The following is a 26,984-nucleotide window of genomic DNA, read 5'->3' as shown; positions in this document are numbered from 1 at the left end:
CTCCCTGGCGTGAGAAAAAAATAACCGGGAGGGAAATTCAACCAGGTGGACAAGGAGAACACACTTCTCCAAGGGCACCGTGACAGGCCCCTCATGCAGACACTTTGCAATTCCATTTACCAAACTGTTTGCATGCGGTCGCTCTCCTCAACTCGCCTCAGCCCGCTCATAAAGTCAGACCTTGGCCCTCGTGCGCCAGTTTACATGTGTGTTATTCATTAGCTGATTGTAGTAGGAGCCAATTGAATGCTTTCTCAAACACATGCTTTCACAGGCTTACATAGAGCCAACCAGGCTCAGCGTGAAAGTAGTGTGCTAAACAGGGCTTAGGGTGCATCTCATATACCTGTAGACCTCCTGTCTCTGTCTGCTGGACAGTCGGTGGTAAGACCTGCCCACTCCTCATTATATATTGGCCTGAACTCCATTTCGTTCTTCTCTAGTTTTAAAATACACATTCTCTCCCTCTGCATAAGACTGAAGGCCCTTATTCATCTGTAAGGGGACAGATCCTAGCAGGCTCCGGTTAAATGAAGTCGGTACGTAATTGACGCTAATTGATCCAAAGCAACCCCCGCCGCTCTGCTGGCAGAAAGCAGAAATGGGAGAGAGGGATAGAGGGAGGAAATGAAAGAATAAAAAATGTATGCTGTCTGGGATTTTCATTGTTCTGTGAGGCCTTGTCAGGCACTCTGTGATTAGCTGTAAAAGTCACGACGTGATGATGCCGACACCGTTTTACGTTTGTGACTTTCTGGTCAGACATTTAGATGACCTGAATATACTCGATTTCTATATGTCTTAGAGCATTTTCAAACACACACCAAAGCTCTGTGAAACCTAAGTTAAAGGGCCTTGTAGAGATGTGGTGTGGGCAGGCCGGGGACAGGTTGGCAGACGCCTGCCTGCTAAGTTGGCAGTGTGTTCGGTTTCGGGGGCTTTACTAACAGCAGCTGTGCAGGGTCATGGTTTCCCAGGTGAGCACAGCGGGGGGACGGGGGGGACGGGGGGTCTGTAGTTGTGCAGTGCCCCCCCCCCCGTCCCCCCCAACAGAGTCCCCACTTAGAGAACAGCTACAATGTTAACACTTTGGGATTTCAAAAGGCACTCCAGTCCTCCCAGAGTGCCTATTAGTAAAACTGTCTTTGTTCTCTGGCCAGTACATTAAGCATTTAGGGAGCTAGGAGTGCTGAGCTCTCGTTTAAGCAGCTAGTAGCAGACAGCATACGGCTGTTCGGGAGTAGAACCGACCGCAGGCCTGCCGTTGTATTGTACACACACGCACACACACACACACACGTTGTGGTTAAACACACTCATAACGACGAGTTCAACTTAAACTAATATTGTTGTAAAATTTTTCACTGAAAGTATACTTTTACTCAAATCCTATTGAAAGCCAGTGAGACCAGCATCCACTGTAACGCCATATATTCCCGTGGACAGACACCGAGGGCGTATCAAGTTCTCCATGCATTTGGAAGCAGTTAAATGAAAGAGACCCATGCTGTTTGAGTTGCACTGTAAAAACCCTCCGAAATGGTCAATGAGTCGGTTGGCCCACATCTTACAGGCCCTGGAAGAATTGCACGGTTGGACCTTGGCCAGCTGTAGCTGCTAGCCGAAGCCGTTAGCGTGTGCTTCTCAGCTTGTCTTGTAAGCCAGCCCGGTAGAAATGTCGGGGTGAAGTGTGGTTATACCTCGCCAGGAACTGCCCCCCCCCCCCCATCCGTAACCATGGCAGTTCTCCATGATGGGGCGTCGCAGCCATTTGACAAGACCGTCTTCAGAGCACGACCGGTTTTAAGATAAGCTACATGGATGTGGTGAAACACAACAGGAAAATCACCCCCCAATTTCCTTTCCATTTTCTCCTTCTGTCTCTCTCTCTCTCCTTCTCTCTCTCTCTCTCTCCATCAGGCTTCAGTCTTCCGTAGGAACAAGCTGTCATTTTACCATCTGCCCCTAATCGGCTGTCTCTCCATTTCTCATAACACCTCTTATCATTGATTTTAAGCAAAGGGGTTAAGCGATCGGAATACTTTAGATAATTACAGTTTGACTGGCTGTCGCGTCGGCGCGCGGAGTCAGGTAGACGGGGGTCCGTGCAGCCCAAACGACACCCTGTTTTCGCGCAGCGCCCTACTTCCGAGCGAAAGCCCGTCGGATTTGGGTCGGAAAAGAGAGCGAGCCATCCTCGAAGTAGGGCGCCACTCAGGACCGATCCCTCTATCTGTCATTAGCCATGTCTAGGAGATGACTGGAGAGGCCTGGTTAAGTGGAATGCCCTGATAAAGGTAAACGGTGGCAGAGATTAAAAGGAGAGATTGGGGGCCGCCAGGCAGGCGGGCAGCGAGGCAATATGGGATGGGAGAGGAAGATGAGACGATCCATCTTGGCGCATTAGGAGAGATCAGCCCTGCACTCAATCAGAACTGTCGGGCCGCAGCCAGCGGAGGCAGCAGACCTTCCGTTCCTCCTTCCCCCGGTCGCGTGGCATTTTGTTGAGGAATCTCAGCACTAAAAAGTTCTGTCAGGCCTATTTCCTTGTTATCGCCCCAACCCCCCCCCCCCCCCCCGCCCCGCCCGCCCGTTCGCTCTCTCCCTGTCTGCCTCCGCATCCCCTTCGCTCCCACAGATTAAACGGAGGAGGCTCACCCCCCATACCGACCCGCACACCCCTTCCCCGAGCCGAGGGGTCCGGGGGAGGGGGGACCCCCGCATTAATCATCTTTAACGCGCTGACAAGCGTCGTGTGCGAGACCCCCCCCCCCCCCTCTGTCCCGGGGATTTATCTCTCCGTCGACCAATTCCCATCACTCACTGCCCTGAGGGAGAGAGAGGGAGAGAGAGAGAGAGAGAGAGAGAGAGAGAGAGAGTTGGAGGGTGGGGTTACGAGTGAGTGTGGGTAAGAGGAAGGGATAGAGTGAGAGGTAAAAACTGACAAGAGAACGAGCGGTAGAGAGATGGGGATGAAGTGAGAGTTAGAAAGCGGAGGGGGCAATGAAGCAGTCAGTCACAGCACCACACCACAAGACAAAGACAGGGAGAAGGGATGGACCACAGTGCAACGGAAAACACTATTCATAGCTAGGTATGAAGAGAGGGATGGACCACTGATGTGAAGCTTGGGGGGGTCTGCCTGCCTCTGTCTCTATCTCAGTCTATCTGCTCTTTCTCTCTGTTTCGCCGCTCCTGTTTCTGTGATTAATCACAGGCTGTCTCCCTTTTAGTCAATCTTCTCTGGGGAGGACGTGGACTCTGGGATGGGGGGCTGTAGCCACACACTCAGCCACACATAATGGGTCTGTCTATAGGAAAAACATTAGGCATAGCCCAACACACACACACACACACCATGGCCACTGGGCTCTTATTGATGATCCCTGTGACAGATGCGGAAAGCTTTGGGCATGTGACATCACAGGTGAAACTGAACGATAACCACGGAGGGATGAGAGACGTTCCGTTGTCAGGGCCCTGAGATTGGACGTAGAAAAAACACATTTGGAACCGATGAAGGGAGTTGGGAGAATTATAACGGGAGTCGTTCTTGTGGCGCAAATGTCTATTTGTGAGTTCAATCGGCGTAGAAAAAATAGACAGACATTACCAAGCAATGGAAAGACATCCCCTGGTTAACTTAACTCTCCTCAGGTGATCACCCAGCCAGACTTAGAGAGAGCAAGGTAACGGGAGAGACAGAGGCAGAGATAGTATTCAGCCCCAGTTATGTGGTTGACTTCTCTTCTGTCGGCAGGTTAACACATGGGACGCATCAGCTTGTTTTTCATTAGACTGGTTGCTCTCTTTCCCCCTCTCTGTCTTTCCCCCTCTCTCTCTCTCTCTCTCTCTCTCCCTCTCTCTCTCTCTCTCTCTCTCTTCTCACCACAGAGCACCCAGAGACTTTTTAACAAGTAGTTGCATGTGTCATTTTGTGTAGCGGTCATAATTCCTGTAGCATCTGCCCCATCGCGTTGTGCTGAAAAAACAATCCAACAGGTCAGTTATTATCACGTACACACACAGGGGCATATTGTCCACGCCGCACAACAGTCAGCTAAATGTGACTTGGAAACATGCTCTATTTGTTATATGAGATGGTCTGGCGATGCGTAGAAATGATTGTCCACTCGCGTCGGCTGCTGCGTTTTGAGCCCGGTCTTTTCACTGCGGTGTTAAACAGTAGTCGTGCTGTTAGGCACAGGCCGGTCAGTGTCCCTTTCCCTGTCACAGCCCTGCCTGCCATCTGCAGTCTCACGGGGCCCCTCGGCAACACACTGTTCACTGCAGAGAGCAAACAGCTGTCTCCCTTTCCAGCCAGGGATTGGCATCCCAGGTTAAGCGAGTGTGTGTGTGTGTGTGTGTGTTGGCTCGTGACAGGTGACACAGAGGTGGTTAAGGGGCCGACAGATCCTCGGTGCAGTGATCAGGACTCCATTACTAAACACATTGATTGTGTTCAGATGAATTAAAGGACCTGACTGGAGGGATGATGGGTCACACAGCTTCTCCCTGTCCCATTGTCTTCAGATAGACAGTGGCTCCAGACCCCGCTCTCCAGTGGTGTCTACAGAAATTGTTTTCAGACCATATATTTGTTGTAAAACGTATTGACAGTCGTGAACAACCATGCCATCTGACAGTGTGGTCACTGATGTCACATTTTAATGTGTCACTTCTCTGAATGCCTGATAAAACAAAAAAGGTGAGGATATTCACAATGAGCAAAATGGACATTCAATACAAACGTAAAATCCCCCAATCCCCTAAACCAACCACTGACAATGCAGTCCCGGGAAGTCCGTTTTTACTCCACGCGTTTGCCCACAGAATTGAAAACGCTTTATCAGCAACAAAATAGGATTGGATCTTTTTTTTTTTGTTTACTCTTGCAGACGGTGATTGCTTTGGCACAACTCAAATTATCTTGTCAGGGCAATAAAGCTGACCACCGCTGAGCAAAAGAGAGAAGAGGAGCGAGGCAGACGCAGGGGAACAGAGGACAGACGGGTACAAAGACTGCCAGAGATGAAAGGAGAAAGAAAGAGAAAAAAGAAACAAAGAGAAGAAGACAGAAAGAGAGAGACATGGACAGGAGGAAAATAAAAAGTGAACAAAAGACAACGAACGAAATAAAACCGACGGAAGACGAGCAGAGTGATGGGGGAAAAAAACTGATGCTAGGGGCAGAAAATTAGAAAGAGATGTACAACAGGCAGGAGAGAGAGAGGGATGCCAGAGAAAGAGAGACACGCAGAATTGTAATCGATTACCTATTTTTCAAAGTCACTTAAAGTGTCCAGAGTGTGTGGCTGAGAAGCAGTAGGCCCGGGGAATGGGGGTTGAGTATGCGCCGGCACGCTTCACTGGAAGCTGGAGGGGGGAGGTTGGGAGGGTGGGGGGCGGGGGGGAGGCGTTGGGTTAGGCTGAGAGCCACCGAGATAGGGCGGCGTGCGTGCGTTTCGACGTGTGCGGTTGGAGGCATGCATGCTAACATTGACCCTGCTAACACCTTGCTGATGAATCTGTAGTCTTGCAGGAAATAGTTGTGACAGGCCAATATCTGGCCATGGATATGTCTCCCCAGGGGGCCCCTGGACGCTGTGTGCTTCACCGCTCCGTGTGTTTATGTGTGTGTTGTTCTGTCGGGGCCCGGGGGGGGGGGGTTGAGACGGATCCATCAGCTCAAACACCGCTGGACACACAACAGTGCCCTCTGAAGTCAAGGACACGGACCTTGTGGGCTTTAAGGATTTCTGCTGAACGTGGCGCAGAAAGCTGGACGGCTTTGAAGTGTTTAAGACTCTATAGATGTTACAGCCCAGCTCTGCTGCCTTGTTTCTAGGTTACCTGGCTATAATAGCCCCGGCCATTCAACTGCATTTACACAATGGTCCAGACAGTTGTTGAGAACAGCTTTTGGAGCCATTATCCTCACAGAGAATCACACACACACACACATACACACATAAAGCAGGCACAACCTAGACAACCTGAAGTTTCAGTCCCTGGGTGTGTGTAGATGAATAGTACTTCAGGAATGTTATTGGTCTGGCTGTAGTACCTGTTATATTTCAGGATAACTCTGAGACAAAAAACATTTAGTGCTTTTCCTCCATGAGACACTGTGTCACCACATTCAGCCTCCATGACATGGGAGAAGATGAGGACACAAGTGTGTCACGAGCCAGATTCCTGATGTCAGGGAAGACAGACAGGGAGGGCAGTGCAGACAGACACTCAGACAGACAGACAGGGCAGTGCAGACAGATACTCAGACAGACAGACAGGGCAGTGCAGACAGACACTCAGCCACACAGGGAGGGCAATGCAGACAGACACTCAGACAGACAGAGAGGGCAGTGCAGACAGACACTGAGACACACAGGGAGGGCAATGCAGACAGACACTCAGACAGACAGACAGGGCAGCGCAGACAGACACTCAGACAGACAGAGAGGGCAGTGCAGACAGACACTGAGACACACAGGGAGGGCAATGCAGACAAACACTCAAACACACAGGGAGGGCAATGCAGACAGACACTCAGACAGACAGACAGGGCAGCGCAGACAGACACTCAAACACACAGGGAGGGCAATGCAGACAGACATTCAGACACACAGGGAGGGCAGTGCAGACAGACACTCAGAGAGACAGGGCAGCGCAGACAGACAGTCAGAAGGGGAAGGGGGCAGAGACAGAAGCCCGTCTGAGCCCCTCTACCTGGGCAGCTGTTTCGCTGACAGCAAATCTGGCCCTGCAGGATATCCTGTTTCTGGTTAGACCCATTGTTCCCTTTCTAAGAATAGACATTGCCTGATTGGTCGGTTCAGAATCTAAAACAGAGAGACAGAGGATATGTCCGAAATGAAACCCTGCTTCCTTTATACTTCCCTGCTTTTGACCCATCGTCTATGTTGTTGAAGTGCTCAATATAGGAAATAAGGTGTCGTTTGAGACCCAGCCAGCCAGCCGCAGAGAGTAAGGAGGAAGACTCACCCTGAGGAGTTATTTTTACTAGGAGACACTTTTAGCCCAGACGTCTCCTCTGTACCTAGACACATACACTGAACCCATAATACACTCCTGTTTCCACACATGCCCACGTACGCTCTCACGTACGCTGTCTCCCACGCAAAGACAATGAACTGGCCCGCTTTATTGAATTACTTTATAAGAGGTTTGTCCTTCAAGCTCCTACTTGGCTCCTCTGTAAAAGCCAGAGCCGATTTAACCGGTGTGACCGAATGTGTGTATGATGTGCCTTTCCGGTCATGTGGCTCAACTGATGTGGAGCCAGAATGGGATCCACGGTGCAGCGGTAGGCCCAATCAGTCGCTCACTCCGTCAGTGTTAATGAGGTAACTGGAGACAGACGATAGGGCCCAGCGATTCTCAGGGAAGTGAAATCCGAGGCACTTAATCCCACTGCCCCCCCCCCCCTCCCCAGACGGCTTGGGGGGACACGGCCCTGTGGGCTGATCTCATCCTAGCTGCCCTTGATAACTTTGTCTTTTCTCTTCTCCCTCTCTCTCTCCCTTTCCGTCCCTCAAGGTAAGAAGAAAGTGTCTCTGTACGACAGCCAGGCTCCCATCTGTCCCATCTGCCAAGTGCTGCTTCGCCCCGGAGAGCTGCAGGACCACATGGAGCAGGAGATGGAGCGCCTCACCCACATGAACCTTAGGTCAGACCCCGCGGGACGCCACACCTGGACTGCCCACAGCAGTGCCCCCCCCCCCCCCCCCCCCCCCGAGCCCCCACGTCACAGCCCTCGTCCGGGTAGGCTTAGGGTGTCCTAATGAAAAACAAATGGGACATCCCGGGCAAGGGAAGCAGGAAATCTGTAGTCATCCGTAGTAGAACGGCTCAGTGTATTTAGAGTGCTCCACGCTCCCCGTCCAGCCTCTCCCTCCTTGTTTCAAAACGGGTAGAGAGGCTTAACGTGCTTTGACCCCTCTAGCATCACACTAGTACCTGAAGGTCCGTTAACGACACATGGACAGGGATGACTCAAATCTCCCAAGGGACCGCCTGGTCCACATTCTAGTGTTCTGTCCGTCTGGTAAATGTCCAGGCAGCGTTCTACCGCGTCTCCAGGGAAACCTCTGGGCTTTTGGGGACGGGGGAAACGACCTCCAGAACACAGTGCCAGGTGGCCATCAATCTCCCCTGGTCTTTGTGGGGGTTTATCCAGGGTAAGGTAAATATTGGGGATAGACAGTACAGGGGGTTAGCACTGACTGACTAACTATGGAGGCTTCAGCCATGGTTCCCTATTCACTGTAAAGAGCGATGGTAGACTCATGCGGCTGTGGTAGCTAGTGCTCTACAGTGCAAGGAGTGCAGTTCCTGGACAGAAGCACTGCAAATGGTTGCCATTTGTGACTCCAGGCCTGGTTTACAATGGGATAAATCAGAGTGTTAACCCTCGCCATGGGAGGCGGCCATTTGAAGTCATATTTCACCTTTATCCTGTGACCCAGTGCACCATATCCACCCTGCTTTATAGCACCAGCCATTAACCCAACCAAGGCCACGAGAAGCCTCACTCCTTCACTCCTTATGGAAATCACAGCTCACGCCCCCCCTCCAGCCCCCCCCCCCCCCAGGTTATCTGACGGAATTATCTCCGCCTCCTAAAGCAGTTACATGCATACTAGCTGTAGACACGGGAACCGAAACGCCCCTCTGTGTGAGTCACAATGTCTGTGTGCTGCCGTAGAGGCGACCGGAGGAGTGTGTGTGTGTGTGTGTGTGTGTGATCCATCATGCCGCAGTGAGGAGTTATCATTTAATAATTAATAAAGGACAGCCGGCCGCCCTCCCCTCGTGTCCCCGGCGCTCCCCACTCAGCTACCCGCCTCGTGGACACGGACGTGGGGGGCCAGCCTGGGGGGGCCGCGGTGGACACGGACGTGGGGGGCCAGCCTGGGGGGGCCGCGGTGGTTGATGGCAGCGGTTATTTAAAGAAATAGCGTCATCCTTCCTGGTTTGTCAGGGGCGGACACTGCTCAGCGCCACGGCTCTGTGATTTAGCCTCTTCTGCACTGGTCCCATTAACCCCATTGCTGTAGCCACGTGAATTATGCCTGGTTATACCCAAGCAACGCAGCGCCGTTTAGTTCTGATTTAAGGAATACGAGGAGGGGGGGGGGGCAAGGAGAGGGATCTTCATGAAAGGAAGAGAGAAAAGAGGGGGAGGGAGAGGGGGGGTCTTGTGCCGAGTGTCCTTGCTCCCGGCGGCCTGTCCACTCCAAGGTCTGTTTAACTCCAATGCAATCACAGGGCTTAATGGGAGAAATGATTTCCGTTAGATGATGAATCTCTGCTCGGACCGCGTTGGGGCTTTAATCTTTTTGCGTCCGTGCGAAAAAGCGACGTCGGGTAATGGGGTTAGCAAACTGGTCAGTTAGCTTTTCATAATTTCATCAATGCATCTCACTGTGTAGACAAAATATATTTTCAGGACGGATGGCGAGGCAGTTTACCTCTGGGTAAACCGCTTCCTGCTTGGTGCCGATGAGCCTATTGCGTGCGTAAGCCTGCATGCACAGGGGTAGGGTTGGACATCTAGGACAGTGCCACCACCACATAACGGTCGGAGTGTCCAAGTGTCGTCTTCTCTGTCTCTCTCTCTCTGCATTTGAACTATTTTCTCCTCTACTTCTCTATGGAGCCTGACGGTCCTTCCCTCTGTCTCCACCCAATCCTCTTTCCCCTTCCTCCTGCTTTGACACCTACGTGGGGCGAGGCGGCAGTGCTACGTCGGAGGCGCACAGATCATTGGAAGTGACACAGCGAATTTGTGGCAATTTGTAGTAAATCTCCCTTTAATGATAGCGTTTCATTCTGCGCCGAATGAGACTTGAGAGCGCGTAAAAAGGAGGAGGCTGTTTAAGATGTAGCATTAGGCAGATGGTGGGGGACGTCGGGGGGCCGCGTCAGTTGGCCCTGAGTGAATGTGTGTGAGATTGGGACTAGCTGCCAGGGCCCCTGGCTCCCTGGTGGCCCCAGGCCGACGGGGGCCGCCTCGCTCCCCCGTCCTCTGCCTACACTCGTCATGTATGGAAATGGAAATCTATCATGCCCTTTACACATCAGCCTGCTCACAGGGGCAGAGCAATCTACATATCCCTCCACCCCGACGCCCCTCCCCTCCACATAATCAATTTGCCTCCAACGGAGCGAGCCGGAGCTGGGTGGCGAACGACACGAAAAGCAATCTTTATCCCGAGCTCACAACCCCCCCCCCCCCCCCCCGACTGGGACTTATTCAATTTTCATCCCCTCTCCTTCCTTCGTTCCTTCTGTCTCTCCCTCTCATCTTCTCTCCACATGTTCAACTGGAGGTGTGCGGATGGTTCTGGGAGAGGTGAAGCTCAGTGTGTTGGTTATTATAAAGGCAACCTATCAGGCCCCCTATAGCCAACTGACCGCTGCTAATCCTAACTGACACTCTAGCAGGTGGGAGCTTACTGTCCTGACAGAATTATGGGACGTATTCCTGAATGGGTATGGCCATTCTTATCATCGACAAGGTGTTTTTTCCACTCACTGGATGTTTTTGTGTATCACACCATTATTCTCTATACCATTTAGATGGTAGTGAATATCCCAGGTCACCCGTTACTGAGATGCTGGAACCACCACGTCTGGCACCAACAATCATACCATGGTCAAAGGTTGCCTAGACCTTCACCATGTCTGTATGGTTCAATATTGAGTCGCAGCCACATGATCCTGTCTTTGGCTATTTTTGTGTTAATGAGCAGGTGTAACTAATAAAGCAGCCTGTGTGTTTATGTAACCTGGTCTGGATAAACAATTCTTCTTTCTGTTAAATCTGGTCCCATTTCTGATTAACAAAACACATTTGAACTCCATCTTGTTTAAACAACCTCTCTTTTCCATCTCTTGCCTCCATATCTTGTCGGTCTTCTTTGCTTGCTTTGTTGCTCATTTCAAAACTATTTCACTGGTTTGACATGACAGGCTGGAAGCTTTTTGCCCAAGTGTTCACATCAAAATTCATTGGAACGGGTGCGTGTGAAGCTGCGAGAAGCTGCACCTGCAATTCTTCCAATTCCCTCCTTCCCTCTCTCTCTCTCTCTCTCTCTCTCTCCTTTCATCTCTCCTCTCTCCCCTCCCTCTCCTTCCTGTCACCTCACTGTCACTGTGACAACAGCACCTCAATGTTGAATCTCCTTGTTGTTGCTCCCTATATAGTGCCAGCCACCTTCAACAACAAGTCAGCTTTTGTTATTGTACGGGGTTTCTGAGGTAATAAAGCGAAAGAATCATTTGACATTCAGGAGATAGATATCGCCAGCATTACACCACGACGGCTGAGTATGTTGCTGTTTATTCTCTTTGTTGAATGGCTCCTCCATTCAAATCCTCCACACACTTCTCCCCTTCTGAGTGTGCAATACCCAGTTTGAACTTTTCACTGTGCTGGGGTCGACCAATACTTTGCCTGCGAATTCCCTTTGACCTGTGTCGCTCGGCTAGGTACTCCCCCTCCGTTCTCCGTTCCAGATTGATGGCGCAGTACATTAGTACCGCCATTCTAAAAGCGGCAGGCCGTCCTGTCCATGGCCTCGCAGAGGAGGGAAAAGGCTGAGTGTGACACAGATAGAGACACAGGCCTTCCGATGTGGCGTCGCTCACTGCCTGCATGGCCGCTGGATTTATGGCGGTGGGGAGTGCGTTTATTATCTCACAAACAGCACATCGCCCGGTGTGGCGATTTATCCCCTTTCAAGGCCCTGCCCTGATTTGTGTTGTCAGATCAATCACAGTGCCTCCACAGAGGGGCGGGGACAAGGCTCATTACCTGAGGAAGGAGGCAGGGTGAGGGGTTGACCCCGCCCTCACCTGTTATTTATTACCCAACAACACTTTCGGTTGCCTAAGCAGAACTGTAAACAGTAGCCAGATTCCAAGGGGAAGACAGCAGGCAGATTTGTTCCGGGGTTCCTGTTTTTCTGCTTGGCTTCTTTTACTCCTTCTTGTGAAACCTTTTTCTGCCCTTCTGTTGGAGGCCACGCCCCTCCACACCTCCTCCCCTCTCCAACCTATCACTAGGGGGGGGGAGGGGGGGGGGCACTCACCTGACAAATCGCGTATTCAGATTAAGACCTGGGCAAATTCAATTTCAGAGCCTTGCCAAAGCCGCTCTGAATCTGGGGCTGCTCTCGGGACACAAAGCGAACATGACAAGGGTGACGTTTTTGTCACTTCGACCCGGTGCATCATTTGTGAGCCTCATAAAAATGTATCCACGTCTCAGCGAGAGGAGGACATAGGTAGGTTGAGAGAAAGAGAGACCGAAACGGACAGCGAGAGGGAGAGAAGCCAGGCACCGAAAGTGACAGCACCAAAGATATGTAGGAAACAAATAGGAAAAAGGAGAGAGGGGAGAAGCTGCGATGTACGCAGAGGGAGAGTGAGCGAGTGGTATTCCGCTCTCGGAGACGTCTCTGATTTGATATGTCTCTACCCATTGTCGGCGGATGTTCTAGCCGGCCCGCGTAATATTTCAGTCATCTTCAATCCGCAATGTCGATGAGCCCCGTGATTCGACGTAACCCCCGCTGGTCAGACTCCGGGGAGAGCAGCCCCCCCCCCCCACACCCCCCCCAACCCTCTCCCCTCCGCCTCTTTAATACAATGTTTACAAGCCAGTGCATTGTCCTCAACATATTTCAAAGTCCTAAGTGCCCGGGGCGTTTCACTGACAAATCAAATAACAGCAAAATCATTTATTTCCCGCCACCGGCCCCGCGACAGCAGTTGGAGAGCAGGGGTGGGGAGCATCCAAGAGAATGATTACTTCAATAAAAAAATTATATCCCAAATCTGCTTAGCAGTCGTACTTTGAGCTGTAATTGTTTCAAATACAGCACAGCCCAAGGATGGGCAGATTGAGTGGCACAGAGGGAGGGTGGGGGGGGGGGGGCTGGGGCGGGGGGCTTTTGAATCTCGCAGACGATTAAAAGTGTGATTTGTGTTTCTCTGTGACTGAGTGACCGTTTGAGCTGTCCTCTGGGTGTTGCATTTTCATCTGAGTGAGTGAGGGGAGAACCAGTCTTCCTGCCTGTGTAACTTTAAACTGAGTTGAGAGGTGACACCAGGGCGTCGCCATCTGCACACAGACAGTGGTTAGAAGTGTCACTCAGGGGCTGGGGAGCAAAAATATGCCTTATATCAGGACAGGCACATATATGGGAAGGACAGAAAGACATTACTGTCTTGAAGTACACCTCCCCTTTGAATGGGATCCCATGAATACTGTAAATATACACACATCCAATGACTTATTGTAATCTGTCTCTTCCTTTTCCTGCAGTAAGAACTCGTCACATGGACACAAGGATGGGAGTATGGCCCCAGGAACTCCTAAGGTAAGTGGCCTCAGACGCTTTCCTGTAAATCCCCAACCCCCCCATGCCCCCCCCCACCCGACTCCACTGTCCAAATAAGACCGGTGTCATTCCACTGACCAGCACCTCAACTGGTCCTCCAGTGTTTGAGCCTCATTAGGCTACTATACTTAAGGTCTAGCTTCGCTGTTCTGCTTTGAGGAATCCAGCGGACCTCGACCGGGCAGTGTCTTAAGGAGACGTTTAGCCCTTCCTCTGGAAGGGTGTTAGACCAGCTACTGTATCAGGAGGCTAGCCCAGTGGCCGTGCTCTAACAGGCAGGGGAGGATGGAAAGGAGAGGGCAGCCATACATGCGTTTTCTATGGTTTCATGGCTGCCAGGGTCCTCATTAAAGACCTCTTCCCAGAGGTCCTGGACTTGCGTTTTTGTGAACACCCGTCGAGAACCAAAAGAGAGGGAGACGCAGGACTCTGTACAACCACATCATTTGAAATGGACTGTAGTTGGGTATAACCCCTCAGTGCAACGCTATATATAGTTTGTATCTCTTATGGGAGAGAGAAGGATAAGAAACAGAATAGATACAAGAGAAAGATAGATTTGGTAAAAGGTTGTTTTCGAGGGACAGACAGAGAGAAGTAAAGATAGAGAGACAGACAGACACAGAGTCAGTAATATATACTATGTATAGAAAGAGAGAAAGAGAGACAGTATATTTAAGGTGCAGCCTGGAGCAGGGCCAAAAATAAGCACGCCATGGTTGGCACAGAGGGACAGACTCATCGTCTGTCTGCCATTAAAGACAACATTTGCTGGTGGCATGTGTCCCTGTGGAGGGGAAGGATGCTATGAAAGATATCTGTCCTTAATGATCACTGTACCTGTCTGGTAAAAGGAGACCTTTAATATCCTTAACATCTCCAAAGGCACACTTTAATGTGCACAACGAACAGTGTGCCCTCCACTCTTCATTCAACTGCCATTTCGGAGGACATTTACTGGGTTGGGATGAAATGGATGAACTTGCTAAAAATATGTAACCGAGATTGGAGACAGAGATGGCAGTACTTTAGGATGTCATAATATTATGTTGCTACCTTCAGATAGGGACTGGTTTGGAGTCAGACAGACAGACAGACAGGAACTGGGGACAGACCAACAGACAGGATAACAGGAGTCATGGGTTAGACGGGGAGAATGGGAGTAGGGGACCAGGAATCGAAGAGGGACCGCGGTGAGGGGAACAGAACAGGCCGCCGTGTGAGCGGGCGTGACTGAGCATTCCCCAGTAGGTGCTTAGTATTCCTCTACACCGTGTGAAGAATGAACGGGCTGGCCGGGGGTCACAGAGGCCGTCGCTTCCTGTGCCCACTCTGCTTTCCAGACCTGCCTAGCGCTTCCAAAGGAGATTAACCTTGCCCGCATCGCACCCACCGCCACTCCACCACGCCATCGTCATAGCGACTCCATGCCAGCCCCATGCCTCTTAATCCTCGAGGCAAGGGCGGAAAATGATGGCGAGATGAACATGTTGACAACGCGACCCCTTTGTCTAATGCCGACACCAATCTGCCGATTAATGAACGCACTCTATTACACCTGAGTAGAGATTTGAGTGGTAGTAGATATCAGAGGATTGTTCTAATCAACATGTACACACTAGAAAATGCAACATTATTAGGTTGTTATGTAGGTAAGCTATCCAGTTACCTCAGCGAATAAATAAAAGACACACACACACACACACACACACACACACATGACTAAATATTTCCCAGGTTCAACGCTTCTGAAACCACACAAATAAACAGCAGTTTTGTGACCTCTCAGTCCCAAAGCATAAAAGCCACTCATAATACTTAATTTACTGTCCAGCTCTAGGGGTCTGCCATTTCTCACATATTAATATTAGATTATAGCTGTCCACCACTTAAGCCCTCGCTCTCTCGTCTCTCCTTGATTAATAGGAGCACACAGTAAACACAAATATTTCACAGCAGCCTCGTAAAGGGCTGGATCTCTGTCAAATCCGGACCCGTAAAGTAAGCACCCCCCGCCGCCCTCCCCATCGTTCATTTAAGAAATGAACTCAGGTTTGTTAGTGGAACCGGCCTGTAGTGTCAGAGGCCTGCCAGAGGCTCTCAGGATTGGTTTATGGATGGCTCAAGTGTCCAGTAGCGTTGGCCGGGTTCCTCTTGTCCGTGGCTGTAGCGTCCTCTGTCATGTCCTCACGGTGTGGCCATCCTGTCGTTTCTCCTCAGTCCATGCTGCTGTCTGTCATGTCCTCACGGTGTGGCCATCCTGTCGTTTCTCCTCAGTCCATGCTGCTGTCTGTCATGTCCTCACGGTGTGGCCATCCTGTCGTTTCTCCTCAGTCCATGCTGCTGTCTGTCATGTCCTCACGGTGTGGCCATCCTGTCGTTTCTCCTCAGTCCATGCTGCTGTCTGTCATGTCCTCACGGTGTGGCCATCCTGTCGTTTCTCCTCAGTCCATGCTGCTGTCTGTCATGTCCTCACGGTGTGGCCATCCTGTCGTTTCTCCTCAGTCCATGCTGCTGTCTGTCATGTCCTCACGGTGTGGCCATCCTGTCGTTTCTCCTCAGTCCATGCTGCTGTCTGTCATGTCCTCACGGTGTGGCCATCCTGTCGTTTCTCCTCAGTCCATGCTGCTGTCTGTCATGTCCTCACGGTGTGGCCATCCTGTCGTTTCTCCTCAGTCCATGCTGCTGTCTGTCATGTCCTCACGGTGTGGCCATCCTGTCGTTTCTCCTCAGTCCATGCTGCTGTCTGTCATGTCCTCACGGTGTGGCCATCCTGTCGTTTCTCCTCAGTCCATGCTGCTGTCTGTCATGTCCTCACGGTGTGGCCATCCTGTCGTTTCTCCTCAGTCCATGCTGCTGTCGGTGCACATCAAACGCGAGGGGGAGTCACCGGTGGTCTCCCCCCTCTCCTCCGAAGACGCCCATCACTCCGACAGATACCAGGTGAGCTACCCGTCCTGCCAAGCGGAGTCCCGGGTACAGGTCACGGCTGTACCCACAACACTAAAACACTGGGTGACACAACAGGAGATGAATACTCTCGCCCCGCATATTTGGCAATCGTAATCCCCCTCTCATATCCGGACACGTGACGGGAAACGCCAGTGAGCCCCGCTGTTTGGGTAAAGTGTCAGCAGCGAAGGAACGACAACGCGAGAGAAGCAATTTTTCGTTCTTTTGTTAGCCAAACTCATAGGTGTCACCGCAGCGGAGACGTGCAGTGGTAATTTGTTGTTTTAGTGTTGAACACACAACATTTACTCAGCCAATCATCTCCCTGTCACATCTTATCATGGAGTGGATCGGGCCTTGCTGAGAGTCAATAGTAGCCCTCGCTCTATATGCTATCCGGCTGCAACCTAAACAGCGGCATGTTCCATACTTCTTTCGACTAGAGTACGGTTGGCATCGATGGGCTCTGGTCAAAAGTGATTAACTATACAGGGAATAGGGAGCGGTTTGGGAGTCGTCTCCTCTGTCCTTCCTACTATCTCTGGCAAAGACTTGGCTGTAATGTGTTTCCCTGTTCAGATAGGTAATCATCCCCAGTTTACCTCAAGCTATGCTCTTACGCTCCCTAAGCCTGGATGGTATCTCTCGCGGTCCAGCGCGTCCTTGACATGTTTCCCACCTCATCCTGCTGGAGGCTTCGCCACTACAGATGCTTCCCAAATGACACTATACACCCACGACAGTGCACTGGTCAGAGCTTAGTAGACTTCAAAAGAAGTGCATGATATAGAGAATGGGGTGTCATTTGGTACCCTAGTCATAGATCAGTTAGACTGACGGCGCTTCACGCTGAACAGGGTTTTAACTGACACTATACATCATTTAGCTTTTGCTAATTAAACGTTAAAAAAATCTTGACGTTTGCTAATTCACACCTATGTGGCAGTGATGTATTATCTGGGGTTTTCTCCCTTATACCATAAAGTGAGATAATTAAATGTTGGATGTCATATCCATACATTGACCTATTAAAAAGCTGTGGTCAATGTAGATATTTCCATTATCAAAGCTGCTGCTCAAACTATTTCCTAATTATTTATACAATTGAGAATTTCTCCCCCTGAAATGATGATAAAGGTAGTGTACTATTTAGTGAACAGGGTGTCGTTTGGAACACCGTCGTGGATTATCATACTTTGGGCAGGTTAGATATGAACATGACTCAAGCGTCCGTGCAAGAGCCCCGTCCAGCAAATGATGGATGATCCACTCGCTAGGAGTTTGAACTTGTGCCCACATTCTCTGTCCGTGTCAATGAGTGGGCAACCTTCCATCAACCTCACTGGCCCTGCTGATGTCAGCACACAGCCTCTACTATCTGGAAGAGTGAGAAGACAGACAGGCATTCCTGGCATTCCTGCTTATTCACAATCACTGACCATGCGTGGCCGGTTTTAAATTTGGTTAATGTCCACAGAATCCATAGCCTACTTTTATATGATGAGTGTACAAACAACATAGATTTTCTGAAAAATGACATATAAAAGGTTTGTACTATTTGTATTGACTGCAGAAAACCAAGTTTTGATAAGATGCATGCAATCCATTTATCGCACAAATGTCTGAGTCAAACTGGAGTAAGTCTTGAAGTCTCATTTCACTTCAACTTCCATTAAAGCCTGAGCATTGCGTATTGCTGCTCCCCAGTGGCCACTGTTGGAATGACACTGAACGTCCTCTGAACTTTCACTCCTGTTGTTTGGTCACATGACATGCACCGAGCCAACATGGCGACCGCGCTCAAGAAAGTGTCTTCGTAGGCGCCACATTCAATCCTTTGGCATCCTTTTTAAATTATGGTACAAAATTCTAGTAATGTCGCGGTCTAGTACCGGGAGACCTAAACGATAGACCTGCACAAGTGAGTTTGTCGGCTTGAAAAGACGTTGCATAAAACGTACCGACCTTGTTATGGAAGAGACGATACAGCCCAAAAAAGAAGTAGGTTTGTGTTTACTATCAAGATGAGCTTGAAAGGCTCCCTGTACAATCCAAAGCAATCCAGCCATGACCTGCTACTATGGTATCTGTCGATATTATAAATTCAAAGCTACATAACTAACACATATTTTTTGTGTTCTCTTTCTTCCTACTTGCAGACATTTTTGCGAGTGCGGGCAAATAGGCAAACGCGATTGAATGGTATGTATTTAGTTTTTTTTCTTCAGAATCAGAAGTTGCAACATGTTTTTCATACAAATTATACACATTTTTCATTAGAAAACTTGAATTATTTATAAGGTTACTTGTGGTACAACATCCTGCAGAATTACTGCATTAATAATGAAGGTGTTATATGATCTCTTCATCTACAACTTTCCAAAGCTAATAATATGCAATGACATGATTGGTGCCTCACATTTTGTAAAACAAGATATTTCTCTATCAAATAAATGTAAATTCATATATATATATATATATATATATATATATATATATATGTCTATGAATAAACATTTTTTAAAATTAATTTTAATGTATTATTATGACAGATCTTTCAACCAAACATCATCTCGGCTTTAGTCAGTGACCTTGTCAATAAAAGTTAGCTGCAACTGGTGAGGCGTACCATTACCTTCAGAGCAGGAGAACGGGTTCAAAGGTCACTCGGGATAGATCAACTGGCTCTGAGAGTCCGTTGGACCTAACAGGGCTGAGAGGCTAACAGTGAGTTGTCAATCGGACCTTTTTGGTTGGACTTTGATGGTTGTGACCCAACACCTCGACCGTGTCCAGCCATCACCTTGGCTCCACCATTCATATCACACGTTACGGTTAACCTCAACCAGACCCATGTTGAGCCCAGCCATGACCGGCCTTGATATCAGCCCTCTTCACGCTGCCAACCAACTCCAGTCTCTAGCCTGCCTTACAGCTACAGACCCAAGCCTGCTCCTAGTCACCTCCATTGCGGGCTTGGCTTGGCCGGTAGGTTGGGAGTCTGTCTCCCTTCCTGCTTCCCCTTGACCTAGCGCGTACACGAGCAGAGGATCTATTAACCCTTGACCTTCTTGATATGTTAACAGTCGATGACCTCTGCTGGTGCAGGCGCTACGCCAAGGAAAGTGTCAAAAGTGTTCCCCTTGGACTGCATAACGGAGCCCCCGTGGCCCCCTGCTGCATTCGCCACGGTAAGCCCCCCCCCCCACCACCCCGCCCAGCACCCAGCCCCCCCTGCCACCCAGCCTGCCTCCACTGACATTTGCACTAGCCTGGACAGCGCTGCTGCCGTGAAAAGCGACGGTGCCCGCTTTGTTTAAACTCAAGCCTCCATTAACGTGTATTACCTCATGTGGAACCTGAATGATTCTAGCCTGGGGGCGGTGGGGGGGGGGGGATGAGGACCTCGGCCGTGCCTAATTAATGGGCCCCTTCTCGCTGTCTTTAATGACGCCCTCCTCGATCGCCGTCAGCCCCGCCTCGGCCCCCAGAGAGAGATTATGACGAGCCGTCCCTGTCTCGCCAGAATTATGGCACCTTGTCCTTCCCGCTCGCCCCTCTCTGTCCCTCCACTGGTCCCCCTTGGCCCCTTTCGCAATCACAGCCACCTAAAACTTAATGTTCCCGCACGCCATTTGCAGTTAAGAAAATGCGACAAAGACTTACGGCGCAGTGAGCGCAGTTCCGCTTCGTAAAATTTGTAATTATGCGCGTTGGTGTGGGCTGGGGGCCGTGGAAGGAATGTTCACGTGACCTACAGTAAACTGTCCCTGACCGTCCTGTAAATGTACATGAGCCTCGCCCACGGTTGGCCTCTGCTGGAACACCTGTTGGCCTGCTGTATTTGGCCCCCCGCATCAGTGCAATGTATTAATTCCGATGTGAAGTTCAATTCTGACCGTGGACACACTCGGCAGATCTCTGCCGCTTTTCTAAATACGGGTCCTGACGTTCAAGTTGTTGTGACGACTGGGGGTGACTGTGTCACGGCGACCTCCCCGCCGATCTTCTGGTACCGGGCTAAACACAGCGGCGTCGTCTAGGAGACCTGGGGCGCATCGATTTCCCTCCACTCCGCTAACCCCCATTATTGCCAGCCAGGCAGCAGACTTGTCTGACATGTTGTGAATGCCAATAGCGTTCACGGCTGCTCTTCTGCCAAACTGGGGGGGAGGGCAAAGCATATAGAACACCCCCAGTGGGCTGCCATGAATTTACGCTGTATTTTTAGTCCATGTCAAACGCAATACCAGTTGCCATGTTAAGAGCTGCTAGCCTGGTTGTGACAGAGCCATTCTGTGTGGGCTGCTGTAAGCATGCTTATTTACACTGACAGGGCCTTTCATTTGATCAAATAACAGCTCATTAAATCCCATTCTTATCAAGAATGTCTGGTTTGTTCTGATTTTCTGGTTCTGTGCTCGTTTAATAAATTTTTTCCATGTTTCGGCTCAGTTTGGAAATAAGTTGCGAATTGCTTTTTTATTCCAGTTCCATTGTTTAATTGACTTTATTTGTAATTAAAGGCGGTATAGTTAGTCGTTTAAATAAAAGTGGCTTTATAGTAGTATTTATTAGCCACCATAGTAGTATTTCTTTGGGATGTAATCTATGGTTACCAATACAATTCATGCTTACATTTTTACAGTTCTTTTTTTTCCAAATGCATTCAATCAAATGTGGATGTACAGAAGAACATTATCTATTTCATTATCTGTTATCTATGTCATAACTACCTTCATAATGAACATTACGTTTTAAATGGTTTGTGGGGTATCCTTTTGTTAGAAGATTTATGAACCTAATGTGACTAAAATGTTAATGTTGTTGAATAAAATTTGACATCCATATATTTGAAGGAGGGGTGTTGTGGGGCCCTGGCCAATTTAAATTGTTGAATTTAATTCAGTTCTGACATTCTGAATTGACTACAACTCTGATTAAAACCAATCATGTCTTTATAGCCAAAAAACTGCAGAAAATAACTTTTTTTGACCAACCAATATACACACAGACACCACTTAAAATGGCGAAATGCAAAAACATCCCTTTTTATCTCCCCATGTTTCTAACTCCGTTTCTCCATTTCTCTGTGTTTCAGCCCGGATTGGGAAGATGAAGCGCCGGAAGCCAGAAGATGGGCAGGTATGTCCACTGTGCAGCGCGCCGCTGGCAGGGACGGAGGAGGAGATGAGTAGGCATGTGGAACAATGTCTGTTCAAGGTAGCCTCACGCCCTTGCCTCAGTCTCACGCCTCTTAGTCGACCAATCAACACACTCTGTCCTCTTAGTCGACCAATCACCACTCTCTGTCCTCTTAGGCGACCAATCACCACTCTCTGTCCTCTTAGGCGACCAATCACCACTCTCTGTCCTCTTATGCGACCAATCACCACTCTCTGTCCTCTTTAGTCGACCAATCACCACTCTCTGTCCTCTTTAGTCGACCAATCACCACTCTCTGTCCTCTTTAGTCGACCAATCACCACTCTCTGTCCTCTTTAGTCGACCAATCAACACTTAATTTTCCTAGTCACCACCAGGCTGTCTGGTGTCTATCCACCATGCTATGTCTCTTTCCCCTGGACTCTGTTAACAACAGAGCTGTGGTCAGGGTCCTGGAGGGCCCAAACACTTATGCTTTTGACTTTAATTAACTGAACTTACCTCCTGCCTCATGTTGACCGCTTTTGAAATGTTTTTACATTTAATTGTATTATTTAGCGGCCACTGTTATTTAGAGTGTGCGTACACATGCCTACACTTGTTAGTGTGTGAGCTACATGGGACTTGGTCACCCATTGATGTGAAGGCCGACCAGAAGCTGGTTGAACCTACAGGATGGACTTTAAATAGTTTAGACCCTATATACAAATGGTTACGCCAACTTAGAGCATGTGAGAATATTTCCTCTTCTTTTAGTTGTCCAAGAGGGGCTGATTAGTCTGTAGCTCTCTAGTCATAAAAAGGACGTTGATTTATGCTGATAATAACTCTTCACAGTCCGTTAAATGTTTAACTGCAATGTTCAGGGGAAAGACTCATTATTCTAGTCCGACAACCCTCTCTCCTGTCCAATAGTTAGCCCACCTTTCTCCTGTCCAATAGTTAGCCCACCTTTCTCCTGTCCAATAGTTAGCCCACCTCTCTCCTGTCCAATAGTTAGCCCACCTCCTGTAGAAAGCTCATGTTCCTCCTCTGTCTCTCTGGGTGCTAAGTAAAGGATATGGCAAGTGAGGCCTCCTGACTAACTCTAAGAACCATTTTCTCATTAAAACAGCTAGAATCTGTCTTTCAGAACAATGCTTTCATAAGTTTGGCGTTGACGTTGGTCACGATGCTTCACTTGCCCCACTGCTTTGGTGATGATCTTCTCCAATCTCACAGACTCATTATTTGCTGTAATGGTACCAATGTACTCCACTGCTTGTTTTGATGCAACGATAAATTATAATAGTCTGCCTTTAGGTGGGCATTCTGATGATTCTCCAAAGATCCCTGACCTTTTCTTGGTGAATAATCATGAGAATAGTTTGTTTTTCCACAACCACATCCTTCGGGTCAGTGTTGACTGTGGGTTTGTGTCTCAGAGGGAGGGAGTGTTTGCTGAGGATGACTCTGCAGACATGGATGGAGAGAACGGGACCCGCTTCGAGGAGTACGAATGGTGTGGCCAGAAGAGGGTCAGAGCTACCACCCTGCTGGAGGGAGGCTTCAGAGGTACACACTCCACCCTTACACACCACGCACTCCACCCTTACACACCACGCACTCCACCCTTACACACCACGCACTCCACCCTTACACACCACGCACTCCACCCTTACACACCACGCACTCCACCCTTACACACCACGCACTCCACCCTTACACACCACGCACTCCACCCTTACACACCACGCACTCCACCCTTACACACCACGCACTCCACCCTTACACACCACGCACTCCACCCTTACACACCACGCACTCCACCCTTACACACCACGCACTCCACCCTTACACACCACGCACTCCACCCTTACACACCACGCACTCCACCCTTACACACCACGCACTCCACCCTTACACACTACCGTTCAAAAGTTTGGGGTCACTTAGAAATAAGTCCATTAAAATAACATCAAGTATATCAGAAATACAGTGTAGACATTGTATATGTTGGAAAATACTATTTTAATGGATATCTACATATCATGCTATGTCTATATTGTGAAATTGCCAGGAAACTGACGATCTCATACAATACCTGTGTACTACCTCCTTCACAGAGCAGTACAAACTGTCTCAAACCAACATAGAAAGAGCTGGCCCAACTGAGCAAGAGGACAAATACATTAGTGTCTAGTTTGAGAAACAGATGCCTCACAGGTCCTCAACTAGCAGCTTCATTAAATAGTACCGGTAAAACACCAGTCTCGGGAATGGTAGCCTTCTAGGCAAAAAAAGCCATATCTCAGACCTGGCCAATAAAATGAAAAGATTAAGATGGGCAAAAGAACACAGACACTGTTATGAATACAGACAAAAGTGTTATGGATAGACAAATCTAAGTTGGTCGGTGTTCTGATCACAAAGAAGAACATTTGTGAGACACAGACCAAATGTAAAGATGCTGGAGGAGTGCTTGATGCCATCTGTCAAGCATGGTGGAGGCAATGTGATGGTCTGGGGCTGCTTTGGTGGTGGTGAAGTGGGAGATTTGTACATGGTAAAAGAGTCTTCCGTCTTCAAGATATCTCTCCACTTTGTAACAACATGCCATACCCTGTGGAGGGCACTTGTTTGGAGCCACTTTCAACATACAACAGGACAATGACCCAAAGCACAGATCCAAACTATGCGAGAACGATTTAGGGAAGAAGCAGTCAGCTGGTATTCTGTCTATAATGGAGTGACCATCATAATCAGCGGATCTCAACCCTATTGAGCTTTTGTGGGAGCAGCCTGACCCTGTGGTACGTAAGAAGTGCCCATCAAGCCAATCCAACTTGTGGGAGGTGCTTCAGGAAGTATGTGTTAATCTCTTCAGATTACCTCAACAAGGTCTGCAAGGCTGTAATTGCTGAAAATGGGGGATTCTTTGACAAAGCAAAGTTTGAAGGACGCTATTATTTCAATTATAAGTAATTATTTCGATCCTTGTCTATTGCTACATCTTTTATTCATTTTACTATATTTCCTATTCTAAATAATTTAATGTATTTTTTCATGGAAAACAAGGAAATTGTGCCCCCAAACTTTTGAACGGTAGTATTGGTCTGGTAAACACTAGTAAACTATAAAGTTAGTAGAGTGCCATTTGGCTACTTTGGCTGTAACAATGCCAAGACACAACCTTTTGTAACAGACGAGCGTGGACAAAACCTTTTGTAACAGACGAGCGTGGACAAAACCATCAGATAACGTCTAGCGCCGATACGACTGAAAACCCTGTATCCCGAATGTCGTCCTGGCCCTGCGCGCTAAATGTCCTCATCAGCCAGTCTCACTTCCCCTCCAGTGGACCTACAGCTCCAAGCTGTGTATCATTGCCTTTTAATAGGACGTGGCCAGGCCACAGAGAGGCTAACGGCTGCAGGACCATAGCGTTGGACGCCTCTAGGTCTCCATCACCAGTCACCCTCTAACCATACAATAGCACATTTCCACATAGAGGCCTCTGCTCAGATGTAGTCCACTACATACACAGGAAAAGTGGGACAAATGTCTGTCTCCGGCTGCAGTGTGGGGCTATGTTGCCCTGGTCCTGGCGGGGGGTCAGCCGGGTCCGGTCCTGGCCTCGGCCCTTTCAGGATGGAAAGGAAAACACATTTAGCTGTGCAATTGACCCATCTGATCCCATGAGGATCGGTGTGTGGAAGGGAAAGAGGTCCTCGACCCCCAGGATTCTCCTCAGCCCAGCAATGCAATTATAGCCCTGGCCCGAAAGCTCACCGCTGGGGACCGCAGGCGTCTCTCTCCCCCCCCCCCCCCCCCCCCTCACATTCTCTTCCCTCTCCCTCCCGAAACTTAGCATATCTTACCCTGTCGATGGGCGGGGCCAGAATTGATTATCACATCTGTTATCAGTAATCATTGGAGAGATGTAATTGGGACTATTGATTACGATGCTCGGTAACCTTTAAGTTATGTTTTTTTAATTTCCCCAGTCTCCGTTATGGTGGTGTTCAAACGCAGGCTGAAGGGCAATGCTGAGACACGTGAACGGCGACTGATTTAGATGTAGCTGTAATGAATTGATCCAGGCCTCGCCGCTCATCGCCCACCTTATGTGATTTGTGAATATTCGAGAAGCCGTCCGACAAGTGATCAATAGCTAGTGTAGTCCGCTCGAGTGTATGATCCGGTCGTAGGTCAGCGTTCATTATTCTGTGTTTCCGACGGACAGGCCTTTGCTGCCAGAGTGCGAATGAATTGGCCAAAGCTCCTCGTGGTGCGCGTAGAGAGATCACACGAAATCAAAGTTCACCTGCTGCTAAGGGCTTCTTTAAAGGTCCCAGTCCCTAAACCCCCAGGTCCCCACATACAATCCGGGAGAAAACTGCTTTCCCAAGTCCAGGAACACGTGGGCATTTTGGCCTCTAGCCGGCTACAGACCCGACCAGACGTAACATCAACAAGGCCTAGAGATGGGCTTGAAAAATCCGCTGACGCTCTGGAGCTGGAAGCTGTCCTTCCCTGTTTCCATCTGCCCATCTAATGAGTGACAGGGCCCTTCTGGCCGGCTGTGATAGCCTGGTGTCCTGTGATGTTGTGATGTGACACGGATAAGGTTTGGTCAAAGCCAGATGTGCTGCTGCTGTGTCTGCCTGCCTGCCGGACTGGGGGGGGGGGGCTTGAAAGCAGCTTGTACCCCCCCATATCCTCAGAAGGTGGATTTGCCTTGAAAGCTCTTCTGCCGTTGACCATGGTTCAATGGGGGCCAGGCAGGCAGAATCCACCACCACGCCTGGGGGGTGCAGACGATGTGGCTTCAAAAGGATCAGATAGGCCGGTCCTTTGTGAGCCACCAGCAGCTCCACCACTCTCCCTTTGTAGGTCAGGGAAGAAAGGCAAAGGAAAGCCCTTTAAAACGGAACAGAGAGGTCCAGGACAGAGAGACAGGGTGGGAAATCGAACAGGATCACTTTCTGCTTGTGTGGGGCCAGACGGCTTACGAGGAACCTGGGAGAACAGCTCCGTATTGACGGAAGAGGGTCGGATCTGATCCCAGCAGGTTGATTGGCTGGACTGAGGCTAAGTGGGCCTATCCTTGGAGAGGGGATTTGGGGCTGCTGACTGAAGATTTCAGTGGTGATAGAAGAAGGCACTCTCCTTTGTAAACAGGCTTCAAAGACGGCAGCCATCTTTGTTTCTGCCATCTCCGTCCCATCATCGCTCCAGGCGTGTCCTGTAAATGCCAGCGAGATATGACAGGCTAGGACCAGAACCAACTGGGGACTGCTGATAAGGGCTGTTCGGCGCCATGGCAACCTGGGCGTCGTTGCCCTGGCTGCCTCTCAAGCCAACGGCTCGCTTGACCCCACCCTCACCAGCCAGCACCCAAGTGGCGTCTCTGCCTCCGCGGTGATTGGCAGTTACTCGCAGAGGGAGGTT

The 26,984-nt window shown here is 49.5% G+C and overlaps 1 protein-coding gene across 9 annotated transcripts in view; it reads left to right on the top strand.

Annotated features, from left to right (window-relative positions):
- rnf220a (ring finger protein 220a) overlaps window positions 1–26,984 on the top strand; it is a 131,270-nt gene that overhangs the window by 87,789 nt on the left and 16,497 nt on the right. For 2 of the 9 annotated variants that reach the window (XM_034291369.1, XM_034291373.1), the window contains exons 3-9: window positions 7,561–7,690; window positions 13,358–13,412; window positions 16,281–16,376; window positions 18,545–18,587; window positions 19,472–19,576; window positions 21,487–21,530; window positions 22,976–23,105. In XM_034291369.1, the coding sequence (XP_034147260.1) occupies window positions 7,561–7,690; window positions 13,358–13,412; window positions 16,281–16,376; window positions 18,545–18,587; window positions 19,472–19,576; window positions 21,487–21,530; window positions 22,976–23,105 (603 nt within the window). Of the gene's footprint in view, window positions 1–7,560; window positions 7,691–13,357; window positions 13,413–16,280; window positions 16,377–18,133; window positions 18,387–18,544; window positions 18,588–19,471; window positions 19,577–21,486; window positions 21,609–22,975; window positions 23,106–26,984 lie in introns of those variants that run through there. The other 7 variants (XM_034291368.1, XM_034291372.1, XM_034291371.1 and 4 more) reach the window with 4 other exon arrangements.

Source organism: Esox lucius, chromosome 3 (genome assembly GCF_011004845.1).
Source record: "Esox lucius isolate fEsoLuc1 chromosome 3, fEsoLuc1.pri, whole genome shotgun sequence".
Taxonomy (NCBI): Eukaryota; Metazoa; Chordata; class Actinopteri; order Esociformes; family Esocidae; genus Esox; species Esox lucius.
Note: the sequence above shows the minus strand (reverse complement) of the source record. Positions and strands in the feature narration are given on the sequence as shown.